At 35.7% G+C, this 16,115-nt stretch overlaps 1 protein-coding gene across 9 annotated transcripts in view; it reads left to right on the top strand.

Moving 5' to 3' along the window:
• Positions 1-16,115, top strand: part of PHC3 (polyhomeotic homolog 3) — a 77,860-nt gene that overhangs the window by 15,461 nt on the left and 46,284 nt on the right. For 7 of the 9 annotated variants that reach the window (XM_044251760.1, XM_044251759.1, XM_044251762.1 and 4 more), the window contains exons 5-6: positions 6,046-6,204; positions 8,234-8,332. The exons of the other annotated variants lie outside the window; for them this stretch is intronic. In XM_044251760.1, the coding sequence (XP_044107695.1) occupies positions 6,046-6,204; positions 8,234-8,332 (258 nt within the window). The remainder of the gene's footprint in view (positions 1-6,045; positions 6,205-8,233; positions 8,333-16,115) is intronic. 9 annotated transcript variants of the gene reach the window in all.

Raw genomic sequence — 16,115 nt, 5'->3', positions numbered from 1 at the left:
TTATGACCAGTCATTCCCAGTGGTCTATTGCTAATGTTCTCATCCTAATACCTATTTTAGGAGGCACTTTAATCAAGGATTTTTAAAAATGTAATTTCAAGTAATTGAGTTTAGAAGACTATTCCAAAACTTAATACTACCTTAAAGTAAAACTGTAGTCTGAATATTTGTATGGTCATGAGGAGCTTTAGTGCATTCTTGTGAAATATTCCAGTAGTACAGAAAAAGTGAAAAAGTGTTAAGTTCCCTTCAGCCTTCTTGAAGTCCTCTTCAGTCCTTCTGACTTCTCAGTTTGTTGGTTATCCCTCCATATCTTTACCTATGTATTATGGACATATGTAGCATAAAGAAATGTGTGTGTATGTGTTAATGTGCTTTTTTTTTTATACACTGGAAACACAATATTCTGCATTTTGTTTTTTACACCCAACAGTCTTCAGCTCTTTCTGTACTAGCACACAAAGGTCAATCTCACTCACTCACGCTGTTGTATAGTGTTGCACGGTATGGATGCACTTTATTTTATGTAACCATCCCCATTGCTGAATGCTGTATTTCCAGTATTTTAATTGTTTCAGCATTGCAAATTTTTTAGGATATCAAAATCTGAAAGCAAATGGGAAGTTATGAGGTTTCTTGTTTTGCTGTTGTGTTTTTTTTTTTTTTTTTTAAGATTTTATTTATTTATTTGTCAGAGAGAGGGAAAAGGGAAAGCACAGCAGAGGGACCAGCAGGCAGAGGGAGAAGCAGGCTCCCCACTGAGCAAGGAGTCTGATGTGGGACTTGATCCCAGAACTCTGGGATCATGACCTGAGCCCAAGGCAGATGCCTAACTGACGGAGCCACCCAGGCGTCCCTGCTGTTGTGTTTATAGCATGTATTGCAAATGGTAGAAATAATGGTTTTCTGTAATAAATAGGATTCACATTTTATTTCATATTATTAGTGAGAAAGTACAGTCTCTTAAAGGAAATCCTTCATGGGTAGATATTATTATTTGAAATTTTAATATAGCATTTTATATTCTAGATACTTAAATTACTCATATACAAATCCCCACTGAATAATGAGGCAAGAAAATGTATACACTGCTTTAAAGTGGTAAAAACAGGGGCCCCTGGGTGGCTCAGTGGGTTAAAGCCTTTGCCTTTGGCTCAGGTCATGATCCCAGGGTCCTGGGGTCGAGCCCTGTATCGGGCTCTCTGCTCCGCGGAGAGCCTGTTTCCTCCTCTCTTCTCTGCCTGCCTCTCTGCCTGCTTGTGATCTCTGTCAAATAAATAAATAAAATATTTTTAAAAAATAAAAATAAAAATTAAAAAAAGTGGTAAAAACAATGTACTAAAGTAAACATTAAAAAAAAGGAAAATAGCATTTCTTCTCTGATTCTAAAGTTAGTACCTACACAGAAAAGACAAAAAAATACACGTTATCCTAAATTTTACCCCTAGTAGGCATTATTCACTTTTACAGTTTGATGCTTATTCTTCCAAAGTGGTGTGTGTATGCCTATATATCTATATGAGATTTAATAATATACAGTTTTATGAGTGTACATTATTGTGTGTATATACATTTGCTTTTCTTTCAACATTTTTTCATATGTGATACGTGTGTATACATGGACACATACTTATATAATTATGTAAATGGGATTGTTCAGGATATGTTATTCCATAGTTTTTTTCATTCAGCAGTTGGTTATAAAGATATTTTCATGTTGTTGAATAATACAGGTATACATTATCCTTTTAATGTCTGTGTACTATGTTTCTGTAAATATACCTGATTGATTTTGATCGGTCAAATGGCATCAATGGTTTTCAGATGGGCTTTGGTTCTAGGGAGTACTCTGAGCCAAAAAGCCTACATAACCTCGTGTTGGAGGGACACCAAGATGTGATTGTGAGTTAAACAGCTTTTCTTTGTAGACATGGTTTTCTCTGGTGACTCTTGAAATTAGTGCTTCCAACTGGGAAGAGAGCTTCCAGTAATAAGGGCTCAAAGAGTGAGTTCCTTCAGGGAGTGTGGGGTTTCAGGTATGAAGTGACAGGATTGGCCAAGGCTTTAAAGGGAAAAGGAGTTAGGAATGTTGGGATGGAATTGACAGAGAACATAATGCTAATGATTTGAGGCCTTTCGCTTAGGTCAGCAGAGAAAAGCAGAAAGTAGGGAGAGCTTTATCTGTTGTGGAGTGGAAGGGAAGGTTTTGTTTTTGTTTTTGTTTTAAAGTTAGGCCAGTTGTGGAGGTGGACTTCTTGTAGAGGTATAATTGCCCTCATTCATGGGTTGGGCAGTGAGTTAGACACTGCCTAAAATGTTACCTGTTATGTGGAACTTAAAAATAAACATGATACTGGTTTTTTGTTCTCACAACTTAGACAAAATGGAAATGCAGGTGGTTAGGAAGTTACTATTTTGTTTTCTTACTTCCTTTTTTCTTTTTTAAGAAAAAGAAAAGCATTCTGTTCATACTGTGCGTTCTGCTTCCTTAAAGAGCACTCTCAGGCATTTTAGCTACCATCCAGTCATTTTTTAGAAAGACTTTTGTTGTGTTTCTGTTTAAAGACTGTGTGGTCTATCCTGACTACAGTTCATTCTTTTTTTCTCTCCCTCCCTTCTCTTTTCCTTCCACTGTCTGAAAAAAAGTGCCATGGCACTATTATTGCAGTGACCCAAATTTACAAGCTATCAGGGTGTAGGAAACCACTCTGAATGCCAAAATACGTGAGTCAGAAAACCTGGGTCCAGTTTTATCCTGCAAGGTGATTTAATCTTTTTAGTAAGGCTTTATCCAAAATGTCCATTCAGACATGTAGGAAAATAGTAAGTTTTGGGGGGGCTTACTAATAACTTATTATGTAGCATATCAAAACTGGAATTGAGCTAATATCACCACACTGTCTCTGCATTTTTACTCTGCTTTGTTAGGGATGCTACTAAAATTGTTTTTTTTTTCCTCATTCACACTGATATTCTTTATGATGAGCTTATATATTACATTGAAACAATGAAGTATGTCTTAAAATAACATGGTATTCATTAACTTGATAAATGTATTGAATGAAAGTATTTTTGTAGATATTGGGTATATGAAGATGAATAGTTCATAATCCCTACCCTTATAGAAATGATTGTTTAGAAGGGTGAGATAGAAGTATATCAATGATAACAAGCAAAAAGGAAGGGAAATAGTTCTGTGGGATGTAGGGATGCCTGAAAAAACTTATTAGAGCAGATGCTTTTTGAGAGAGGGCTGTTCACTACATAGGTACAGATGGGGTAGGACCTGTGACTAGGGGGATGCCCAGACCAGTCCAGAGCATTGTTACTAGGACCACAGAGGTGTGGAACATTATGATATCGCAAATAACTTCATATAGCTAATGTGAAAGGTGTGTATGGAGGAGTGGGAGGAGTGATGCTAGAATGTTACCCACATTTTTAAATAGTTAATTAATTAAATGAGGGAAAGATTGGCAAGTAGAAGGAAACAAGATTACAGGCAGGGAGGTCAGTTTGTGGCTGTTGAAGTAATCTAGCTGGAAGTGCCATAGGCCCAGACTCTAAAACTAAGTGATTAAAATGAAAACAAAGAAAATAAAGGTGTATAAACAGTAAGATGTGACTGGTTTTGTATGTGTGGTAAAGGAGAAGGAAGAATCAGGATGACTTCCAGATCATCTGTTCTGTAGGATTTTAGTAGATGCCAGTGATTATTTGAGCAGAAGCTGGCTTAAGAAGGAATAATGGTGTTTGAACATGTTGAATATGAGTTGATAAGAGATACCCAGAAAGATGTGTTCTGTACGTATGTGGATCTGTAGCTCAGAATGAGTTTATAATTAAGGATTTAGAGTCATCAGGTTTGAGTTTTTTGCAATTGTGGGAGCGTGGGTGTGGTAATCTAGGAGTTCAAGAAGAAAAATGGTGGGGGTGAACATTTTGAGGTTGGGCCTGAAAGAAGAGCTGGTAAGAAGATTGAGAGGGAATGGTCTGAAAAGATCCATTGAATTTGTCAGATGGGCGGCGTTAGTGATTATTGCTTAATGTGACGTTAGTGGTATGCTAGGAGCAAAAAGCATATTGCAGAATAATTCTATATATTGTATTCGTTGCCTTTATGCACTGAATTATAGATGTAAGTATAATGTATTTTATTAAAATTAATAATACTTTAAAGATACAGATAAGTTTAGAGAATTAGTCAATCAACTCTTTTGTACCCTCTATACAGTTTTTTCAGTTTTTAAAAAACTTTTAAATTTTTGAATAATTATAGACTCATAGGAAATTATGTAAAACCAGCACAGAGAGGTCCTCCAGTATGGCCTTCACTTAGCCTCCTCCAGGTACTTGTTCAATTTACCAGATGTCTTACTTTTTCAGTTTACCAAATGTCCTGGACTGGTTTAAATGCTAATGTTTTGGGATGGGTTATGAAATTGCAGGTAGTGTAGATTTGGATTGTGTACCCCCCCAACATGGTGCAAGCCTGGGGTTTTGATTCTCATAGGAGCCTTTCTCCTTCCATTCGGGGCAAGGCAGAAGGCAGGCTTCCTTGCTGGTTCTTAGCGCATATGAGTGGAGCTTTTCCTGTTCTCTTCTCACATACTGAGCACCCCTTTTGACGATCTTGGCTCAAAATAGGGGTTTTACCTCTAGCTCTTTTCTGAAATAGGCTCAAAATCAGGTCTTCTATCTTTAGACCAGTGTCCCCTGAGATTGCCTTGGTGCTGGGTGTCAGCTAGAGTTTCTTCCTTTCTGGAACCTGGGAATTTCCCCCCCTTCCCCTCTTAGGAGTTCAGTTGTGTTCTGGTATTTCATGTTGCTTTGGCATTTCAGTGAGTATATTTGGGCATATGGCTATATTAGGCTAGTCTACCTTGTTGCTTGAATCAAAAGCTTAAAAAACTATTTTATAATTTCTTCTTTCTTTTTTTTTTTTTTAAGATTTTTTATTTATTTTATTTGACAGAGAGAGAGATCACAAGTAGGCAGAGAGGCAGGCAGAGACAGAGGGGGAAGCAGGCTCCCTGCTGAGCAGAGGGCCCGACGCGGGGCTCGATCCCAGGACACCAAGATCATGACCTGAGCCGAAGGCAGCGGCCCAATCCACTGAGCCACCCAGGCGCCCCGAACTTCTTATTTCTTAAATTTATTATTTGTTCACAAAAAGTACTTGAGATCAGGTTATATTACTTACTAAAATATTAATTTTTAAAATGGATAATGCATAAAAATTAAAAAAGTCCCAAATAGAAAAATGAAAAACAAAAAAAGAAGAAAAAAAAGGTAATATATGCTTGTGGTATGAAATTGGAAAAATAAAAAAGGGTATACATCACCCTTTGCCCTTTACTTCCTTGTGAAGTTTGCCTTCAGAGATAAGGCCCATTTATAAGGTTCTCATATATCCTAGAGGTAGACTCTGAACTGGTTTTCTTTTTTCTAACAGAAGTTATAACTTTACAGTAGTGCTTATAATTTAATTTTGTAACCAGAATTCAGGATTTTTCCATCTGTTTGACAAGTAGCAATTGTATTTCTTTGAGAGCTTTTGAGAGAGAACATTATACTAATTATATGTTATATGTGTGTTTATATATATGTGAATGGATTATCTGTGTTTTAATTTTTGTTTGCCTGAGAAATCCCTCAAAATGTGACAGAATCTGACAAAATAGTATAAACTGTTGATTCGGATGTTTTAAGTTAGTATGTGGAATATTAAAATAGTAGAATATTAACCCTAATTTTTGAGAGGTAGTGGAAATGATATTTTAAGATAGTGAAATCTTAGTGAATGAAACACCTTGAGCATATCCTTAAAAATTATCCTAATTACTATTCAGTACATATTGTTGTTTGCATATGTGCAAATAATTGCCCAAAATAGTGAGAGAGGCTCTGTCATAGATGAAGCCCTCTCTTTTAGGTTCCTTAGCCATAGTTTATACCATTGATTGCCTAACTGCAGCTTGGTGAAATTCACTGGCATGGAAGCAAGAAATGGAAGCCTATGACCTAATATGTTTTCTTCCTTAGATCAACCTCTCCACTTCTCCTACACCTGCACAGTTAATAAGCCGTTCCCAGGCTTCCAGTTCTACCAGCGGCAGTATTACCCAACAGACTATGTTACTAGGGAGTACCTCCCCTACCCTAACGGCAAGCCAAGCTCAAATGTATCTCCGAGCTCAAATGGTAAGATATGAGCTACCAAATTTTTTCAGTGTTTAAGGACTTGAGAGAGATCGAAATGTTTCTTGATTTGATGCAATAAGAGGCATTTTTAATACTTAAATGTTTAACAAAATTTTTTATATGTATGTGCTTAGCTCTTACACATTTACGTCATGAAAAATTCTACTTTTAATTGGTAGGGCTTCTTGGTGTATCAAATAGTAACATTGGGAAGCTAACAGATTCTGTAACATGGAGTGACTGTTTTTTTAATATCGAATTTTATGGATTTCAAACTTTTTTCACATCTTAACATCTCTCAAATTGAGGTGCATTTATAATTGATGGCATCTTACAGTTAAAATTAATGTTTGCAGTGATATGTAGAAATATATATGAAAAATCATTGTATATCTTTGACAACTTAAATTTGATTAAATAGTTAGCAATGTTAAAAAGTTGTTATTAACTATAAGTTAGAATTTATACTGTGGCATCTTCTTAAATCTGTATTGGAGTTCCTGGTAATTTACCAGATAACTTTTAGCTTTGGTTATTCCTATCTTAAATTTAACAAAATATTTGTGTTATTATGTTCACTTTAATCTTTTGCTAATACAGGAATGTTAATTTGGCTCTTCTGTATTTGAGTACCTACTGATTTCCTAGACCTGTTGAGCTTCTTTAAGGCGTTGGTTAGCATTTACTTTATTTGATGTCTGCAGGTAGCTAGACAAGAGCTTTGGTCTAGTGTGTATTTACTTAATATTCTTTTTTTGTCCAATGAACTAAATATATATCTGGATCCCTAGTTCTCCACTAAAATTATAAAGAAAGTTTTCCATCATATTTCTAATAGGAAACAATGACATGACCCACCTTTTATTTACAGATTATTCAGTGGACATTACCATACTTCTGGTTTTTTTCCCCTAAGAGATCTTATTTAATTAATAATGTGCTTTAAAATTAGGCTGAATCATTTGAAGTGACTACTTTTGACCTCTTTATAAAACTTACAGTTTCTTATGGTTCAAGCTAAATAGAACAAACATCTTTTTATTTTTAGTGCTTTTAGTTGTTTGTTCTGGCAGTTACCTTCTTGTGAAAGTTATACTTCATTGTTTAATTCACTTAAATTTAGTATTTTAAAGAACTGAAATTTAAAAGATCCTATAGTCAGTAATTTTAACTTAAACAGGAATAGTTTGAGGACCTGAATAACTCCTAATGCAATTTTAAAATAGAGTATTTACACACTGTGTGAAACGACTATCATAATATACTAAATTGGATTGGATAATCTCTGCATGGATTGATAGTGCCTTTTTAAACTAATGGCATTCTGTTTTAACATTGAAAAATAACGTTTGAAGAGACGGTGATAAGTAAATAAATCGAGTATGTCTTTCTTCCTTATTTATTTGATGTGAAGCTTTTTTGCAGGCCGTTTTGTTGTTGTATTTTGACATGTGGCATTTACATTTGGAATGAATATTTCTTTATGACTAGTTTTAAAATCAAGAGCAATTTGGTTTGTATTGTAGATCCCATGTGGCTGAGTGAAATCCTGTAGTATGGGGCATAGTTATCTTTTGTGATAAAGAAGACTGAAAAGACTCTTGTGTTTCTTTTCAGGTTTCTCACTGAAATTTGTATTCAAGAGTGGTTGTCTATTAAAAATAAATTCATTTTAGAAATCCTGCCATAGTAGTTTCTGAGCTGGGAAAAGTTTGAGTAAATAATAGCTTATTTGGGGTAAAATTTGGTATGAGGATTTCATATTACCAAAATACATTTTCTTTTTGGAGCACTGATTTATTTTTCTACTCATCAGAATCATGAGCTGTTTCAAAATGTTTATGCTTTTTTTTTTTTTGAGTTCTGTATTAGAAACTTTTCTTTGTCACGTAAAACCTTTTGCTTAGAGGACAGTCCTAAACTGCATTGTCTTTCTGTCACAAATTTCAGTCTCTCTTGCCTGCTATACATTGTGTGTGGGACACGTTCTTTTGTCTTAGGGTATTTTTTGGTTTTTCTGTCTGTACAGCTGATTTTCACACCCGCTACCACTGTGGCTGCTGTACAGTCTGACATTCCTGTTGTCTCGTCGTCATCGTCATCTTCCTGTCAGTCTGCAGCTACTCAGGTGAGCTTGTCTGCTTCATAATGTGGTACTTGAGGTCTGGATCTTTAGGTTAAAGATAAACATACATTGTGTTTAAGTTGCTGATGATTTCAGTGCTCTTTGTCCCACATTTTGGATTGGAATTTAATGAAATACTGTGAGAACTTCAAGAAGTTTTGGTTACATAGAAATTACCATTAAGCACAGATATTTAGGTTATTTGACATTAGAGAAAGTTAATGAGTTTTTGCTATAACATGGTATTTTTAGTTTTATTATAAAGCAGGCTTATTGTTCTTACTATGTGAGTTGTATACTTTTGTGTAGATTCTTTTGCAAGCAGTTGTGTAATAACTAAGTGAAGATAGATTTTAAGTTTAAAAATGAATTGGGGAGGAACTAGAGCGTATCATGCTTAGCGAAATAAGTCAAGCGGAGAAAGACAACTATCATATGATCTCCCTTATATGAGGAAGTAGTGATGCAACATGGGGGCTTAAGTGGGTAGGAGAAGAATCCATGAAACAAGATGGGATAGGGAGGGAGACAAACCATAAGTGACTCTTAATCTCACGAAACAAACTGTGGGGTGCTGGGGGGAGGGGGGTTGGGAGAAGGGGGGTAGGGTTATGGACATTGGGGAGGGTATGTGCTTTTGGGTAAATTGGAAGGGGTGGTGAACCATGAGAGACTATGGACTCTGAAAAACAATCTGAGGGGTTTGAAGTGGCGGAGGGGTGGGAGGTTGGGGTACCAGGTGGTGGGTATTATAGAGGGCACGGCTTGCATGGAGCACTGGGTGTGGTGAAAAAATAATGAATACTGTTTTTCTGAAAATAAATAAATTGGAAAAAAAAATGAATTGGGGAAATTCTTAACTTAAAAAATGGTATAGAATACTAGTTTGTTTGGTACTATGAAAAAAACCTTAATTTTCTCCTCACACAATTCACAAAAATGAGCTAGAAGTAGAATATAAACTTAAAGGTAAAGCCTAAACTAGAAAACCTCTAGAAGAAAACATAAGGATTATTTTTACAGCTGTATGGTATGCAAAGCTTTCTGACGAGATCGGGTGAATTCAGAATGGTATGGCCGTAGACTAGGCAAAGCTTTCTTAGGACACAAAAAGCACTAACCATAAAAAAAAAATAATAACAAATCTGAATTTATCAAAGTTAAAATCTTCAGGGGGGAGAGAGGTTGGGAGAAGGGGGGTGGGGTTATGGACATTGGGGAGGGTATGTGCTTTGGTGAGTGCTGTGAAGTGTGTAAATCTGGCGATTCACAGACCTGTACCCCTGGGGATAAAAATATATGTTTATAAAAAATAAAATTATTAAAAAAAAAGTTAAAATCTTCAAAAAACATTGTTACAAAAGTGAAGAGGCAAGCCACAGACTGAGGGAAAATATAATACATATGTCTGACGAAAGAGTTGTATCCAGAATATACAAAGTAATGCTTATAGCTCAGTAAAATCCGTAAAAAATGGGCCAAAGATTTAACATTTCACAAAGGAAGATATACAAAAGGCCAATAAGCACATGAAAACATGTTCAGCATCAGTAATCCTTACAGAAATTAAAACCACAATGTATATCATTGTGCACTCACTAAAATGGTGGAAGTGAAGGAAACTTCATAATACCACATGTTGGTGGGAATTGGAGCAGCTGTAATTTCATAATATTCTTAGTGAGAGTGTAAAATGGTGTCACAACTTTGGAATACAGTTTGTCAGTTCCTAATAAAGGTAAACATATACTTAACATGTGACCTAGCAAATCTGCTTATAGTTTTTTATTCCGAGAGGTTTGGAAATGTATATACATATAAAGACATGTAAACGAATATTTGTAGCAGCTGTATTCAGAATAGCCCCAAACTAGAAACAACCATTGTCTTTTAACTGGTAAATGGATAAACAAACTGGAATATTACTCAAAAATAAAAAAAGGACATACTCTTGATGCATCTCAGAAACATCATAATAGCAAAAGAAGGCAGACACCAGAGAATATCTACCATGTGATTTTTTTTTTAAAGATTTATTTATTTACTTGAGAGCGTGCCTAAGCAGGAGGGGCAGAGGGAGAGTGAGAGAGAATCCCAAGCAGATTCTCCACATTGAGTGTGGAGCATGAGCAGGGCTAGATCTTACAACCATGAGGTTATGACCCGATCCGAAACCAACAATCGGGCACTCAACTAACTGCCCCCCCCCCCCGTGGTTCTTTTCACTGAAATTCCGGAACAGGCACAGCTAATTTATAGTGAAAAAAATTGGTGGTACCTGGTTCAGAAGGTGGGAGAGATTGGGGACAGGCATGGATGAACTTTTATGTGATGGAAATGTTCCATATTTTCATTAAGGCGTTTGTATAGCTCTTTGAACGGTTTGTTCATTTTATTGTAAGTTACAGCTCAGTAAAGTTGACTAAAATGAATTAAATTAAATAATTTTATTTCTTAAAATTAATTTTATTTTTTTCAAGTAATTTCTGTACCCAGTATGGGGCTCAAACTCACAACCCTGAGATCAAGAATTGCATGCTTTATGGACTGAGCCAGCCAGGGACCCTGAATAAATTTTAATTAAAACAATTGAGTAGGGGTGTCTTGGTGGCTCAGTGGGTTAAGCCTCTGCCTTTGGCTCAGGTCATGATTTCAGGGTCCTGGGATCGAGCCCTGCATTGGGCTGTCTGCTCAACAGGGAGCCTGCTTACCCCTGCTCTCTGCCTGCCTCTCTACCTACTTGGGATCGATCTTTCTCTCTCTGTCAAATAAATAAATAAAAAATCTTAAAAAAAAAAACCAAACCAAACATTTGAATAGAAGGGGTTCCTGGGTGGTGTGGTTAGTTGAGCGTCTGACTCTTGGTTTTGGCTCGGGTCATGATCTCAGTGTCATGGAATTGAGCCCCTCTTCAGGCTCTGTGCTTGGCAGGGAGTCTGCTTGAGATTCTCTCTTCTTGTCCCACTGCTGCTATCCCACACACACGCTCTCTCAAATAAATCTTAAAAAAAAAAACCAAAAACCAGTTGAGTAGGATATTACTTTGTATAATACTATTTTGGTATTTTTTTCCGTAGCTAATGTTTTAGACTGCATATGGCAGAAATAGGTATAATTTACAGTCATCGTTGGCTTTTTGTTTTTAATTTAATCTTAATTTTTTTGGTAAAAGTTAAAATTAGTAGTAATATTCTTTGGTACTTTTCATAGAACCTCCTTATTATTTTATTGAATAATAAAGGCCAGTTTTCAATATCAGCATATAGAGATGGTGATCAGTTAAACTCAGGTTTCTCCTAATGTGCTTTGTGTCCATCCACCATTCCTTAACGTTTTTGTACTTTAGTTTTCCATATTTACAAAATGAGACCTTTATTACCTTTAAGGTTCTTTGACCTCTAAACCTTTATGATATCTCTTTGTGGAGTGATTTGTTGAAGTAATGATCTTCCTGTTTTCTTTTGGTTTTATAAAACCCAATAAAGATAGACCATAATCAACTTTCAGAACATGTTAAATTTTATTTTTTATTTATTCTTGACTTTGTTTCAACTAAGATTTTATTTAATTGATTTATAAAATGCATACAATAAAACAAGATAAAATAAATTGAAAACATGCATGAAAAAAGCAGAAATCAAAATAGAAAAGTGGCATAGAGTTAGGAGTGGGGGTCCTCTTCAAGTTACACACATGAAATCCTCCATGGGTTTAATTTCAGTTCCCACTTCAATTATTTATTAGTTGTATTAGCCAAGTTATCAAACATTTTTATCATATATATTTGTGTATGTATATATCTATACAGTCATATGTACTTGTAGGGTAAGTTGAAGAATGAATAATAGGTGTGTTTAGTGTCTAGAACATTATAGGTACTCAGTACTTTTTTTTGCAAAGGGAGGAATTGAAAGACTTGGGTTAAAATTCTGACTTCAACAACTGCCAGCTTTGTCACTCACCAGTTGATTGATTTTGAACAAGATCGTAGTGTAGCATATTGTTATAAGTTTGGACTCTAGAACTAGACTCTCCTGGTTCAAGTACATGCTCTGCCACTTTTTCATTATATGTCATTGACCTCTCCCTCAGTTTCAACAATATAAAATAAATATTTATAAAATGATTCACAGGGTTGTAGTGAGGATTAAATATGTTAATAATTGAAAAATAAGGGGCGCTTGGGGGCAGTCAGTTAAGCATCTGACTGTTGGTTTCAGCACAGGTGATGATTGATCTCAGGGTTCCCGAGGTGGAGCCCTGCGTTAGACTCCATGCTCAGCAGGGAGTCTGCTTGAGATTCTCTCTCCCTCTTCTCCCACCACACTCTTGCATGCATGTTCTCTCTCACAAATAAATGAATACATCCTTAAAAAATAATTGAAAAATAGAACAGTATCTGATACTTAGATGTTAGTTGTTATTATTACCTATGCTGAGCCTTAGGTTTTTTTTTCTAGAGTAAATTCTGCACCCATGTGGGGCTTGAATGCATGACCCTTGACATCAGGAGTCTGCATGCTCTAGTGACTGAGCCAGCCAGGTGCCCTGAGCGTCAGTTTCTTTTTTCTTTTCTTTTTTCTTTTTTGGACATTCTAAAGCTTTCATTAAAGTATAATATACATCCAGAACATATATTAAGTGTTCAGCAGTCTGTACCAGAATATGCTTACATCCCAAGCACCCAGACCAAAAGGGAGAAACTTACCAGGATCCACAGAAGCCTCTCCGATGGCCTGTTTTGGTCCTGTCATTGCTGCCCCTCAAGAGTCATACTATCCTGACCTATGTTAGTTTTGCCTGTTTTTAAGATACATTTAAATGAAATTATGTTGGATATAATTTAAGCCTCAGTTTCTTCACTGTGAGCTAGAATAGCTCAGACTTGTGAAAAGGAATAAATGAGACAATACTCAAATGTATTTAGCATAGTGCCTGGCACATATCACAAGCCACTAATCACTATTTTTGTTATATATTATCTAAAGATAAGTCATGACTTCACTTCTTAGCTTTCAATAGCTAATAGTGAGAGAGAAAGGTAGCCATTTAAATGATTCACAGTTTCCAAGGTAAAATAAACCAGCTGTTAGAAAAACAACTAACATGCCCTCTAAAGAGTGCTCTAGAGTGTGTCTTGTGTGTTCTCATGGAGAAAACCTCTTAGAGTGTCTTTAGTAGTACCTTTAATGTGAGCATAGTGAAAGTAATTTTATAAAAGTGGGTCTTCGGGGTCCAGTTTGATGTGATACAGGTATGCGGCTCTGTAATAATTTGACTTAATTCAAGGATAGACTTTGAGAAACTAAAGGGATGGATTGACCTTTAGGAATTTGTCTACAAATGTTTTTTCTTTGCAGTGCTTTTGAAATGGCAGTAAATGAAGATGACAGTGGTAGGGGATGCTAATACTTTGCATATTCTAGTGGTAACTGTCCTCAAATTTGGGGCTGTTAGTTTTGAAAAACTTCGTGCTCCACTTTGTTAATTTTTAAACTTAATATGAAATTTTTAAAACAATGAATTTGTAATTGAGAGATGCAAAAGTTGACATTTTATTTTAATGTTCTTTTACAGAAGTCAGTGTAACAGTTAATTTTTTCTTAGTATTAAAATTTATTTGTAGCATACTGTCCAAAAATAAGAAATTTGGAATATCTTACCCTTATTTACTATTTTAAATGCACCATCCCTTCTCCCCACCATGACCAAGAAAATAAGTAAAAAGTCTGACTTTCAGAAAGATTTAGGACTAAAAGTAGCAAATCTTACTTACCAAGGCTATCAGGCAATGCTTTTAGAATTGAGGAAAAAAATAGTCCTTTGGATTTAAAAGCTAGAAACTCAGCTCTGCTGTCGGCAGTATGACATTAAGTCTTAGTTTCCTCATCTGCAAAGAAGGGATGTTACACAGTAATTCACACAGTATTTGTTAGAGCTAAATTAAATAATAGATATGAGTATTTGAGTAACCCACTATAAAAATGTAATGTGTGAAATTAGCAGAAATAGATCATGTGCAACCTAGATTTTTAAAAGTCAGAATGTTTCCATAATTTGATCATAGGAAAAGTTCAGATGAAATGAAAGCTGGACATTACAGAGCTATTCTGTATTTAGAAAGGGTGGATTCTTCTTGAAAGGGAACGTTTGTCAAGGACATCTGAGTATGTGGTCTTTCTATTAACAGCTGAATTAACTCTACTGTACTCTAGGAGTATGGTTGACATGTTTTAAATTTATTATAAATATTTAAGCCAAGATGACCATAGTTATTCTGGCTATACTCCAAAATTTATTCATATAGATAATGTATATGATACATATAATAAGCACATACATACATTTTCTTTCAGAATTCCAAAGAACAAAATTATTCTATAGAAATGGATTGCTGCAGGTTTAGGGTTCATTGTGTGAAATCCTCATATACTGTGAATGTGCTTTTTATTTGAAAGAAAGTTTTCTTATTTTTCAGATTATAATTTAGCCTTTGAATATTATTATGATTTGGTTCACTTCTAGATCATTTATGGCTGATGTTCAGTTTTATGCTGTTTTTTTCCCTTGCTTCTTAAAAGACTTTAATGTAGCTCCACTAGATACTGGTTGAGATTTTCTTTTGGTTAAATATGAACAGATTTTACTGCTTGCCTAAAAAAACTGTAAATAGAACTAAACACTTTGCAAAAAAAAAAAAAGGCAGTTAATATATATTTTAAAATCAGATGTAGGAGAATATCTCAGACTTGCGGAGTTTCTGTTATGTCTGTAGCACTGAACTGTGGGGAGTACAAAAATGAATGTCAGAGATGAGAGCCTGCCAGCAAGTATCTCAGCATTTCACAGACACATTAGTAATTCTAAAATAAGCTAGACATATGTCAGTGCTGTAGGCCAGTATGTCCAAATTCTGTGGGAAAGGCATTGTAGAGGAGAGGAGAAATTATTTCTAACCAGGAACTTTGGAGAGGCTTCTTTGGGGGAGAGAGGGATTTTACTGGGCCTTGAAGAAAGGATTGGGCTTCAGGAGAATGGCATTTTAGGCAAGAGACACTCGAGCAGGGGCTCTCTCTAAATGGAGGAAGTATAAGGTGTATTCGGAGAAGGGTGAGCAGAACGGTTTGGCTAGAATGTGAATATTGTGGATTAAAATAGTGGGGAATGGGGCTTAGAGTGGTTTGGGCCTAGACTGTGGAGGGCTTTGAGTGGCAAGCTGAGAAACCTGGATTTTAGCAATTTTATTTTTGTATTAAATTTCAGTAATACCACAATTATTAGTCCACTTACATTGCTATGAAATATTTGACAAAAATCTGAGAAGATGCTCCATATGGTCTCAGAAAATTCTTTCAGTAGTTTAGAATAGACTGTTTCAAGCCTCAACTGCTCTGAAGTGAACATTTGTTCAGCACCTGCTGTTGGCTGCCCACTGCATTTGGCACTTAGGAAGAGAAGTTTTAGCCTGTATCAGTTAAATGATACAGTTGTAGAGACAGAACACACATGAAACAGGAGTTTGCATAAAGCAGCAGTATCTCATTTGCTTTGTCACTTTAGAATCTTTTGTTTCAGTTTACGTCTCAGGGTCCGTGCTAGCATAAATGTGTTTAATGCATTCATTTCCAGATCGGTAAAAGGTTAGGCAGCTATTGGAGAGGCATTTTCTGTCTTGCTCTTTGGAAATGGTATAAACCTCAGGTGAAATTCATTGGGGGATGATCTTGCTACCATCCAGATTGTTGGTATGTTTAGAATAGCCCTGGGTATAGACAGGAGTCATAGT

This window comes from Neovison vison, chromosome 6 (genome assembly GCF_020171115.1).
Source record: "Neovison vison isolate M4711 chromosome 6, ASM_NN_V1, whole genome shotgun sequence".
Taxonomy (NCBI): Eukaryota; Metazoa; Chordata; class Mammalia; order Carnivora; family Mustelidae; genus Neogale; species Neogale vison.
This window is presented reverse-complemented; position numbering and strand designations above follow the sequence as displayed.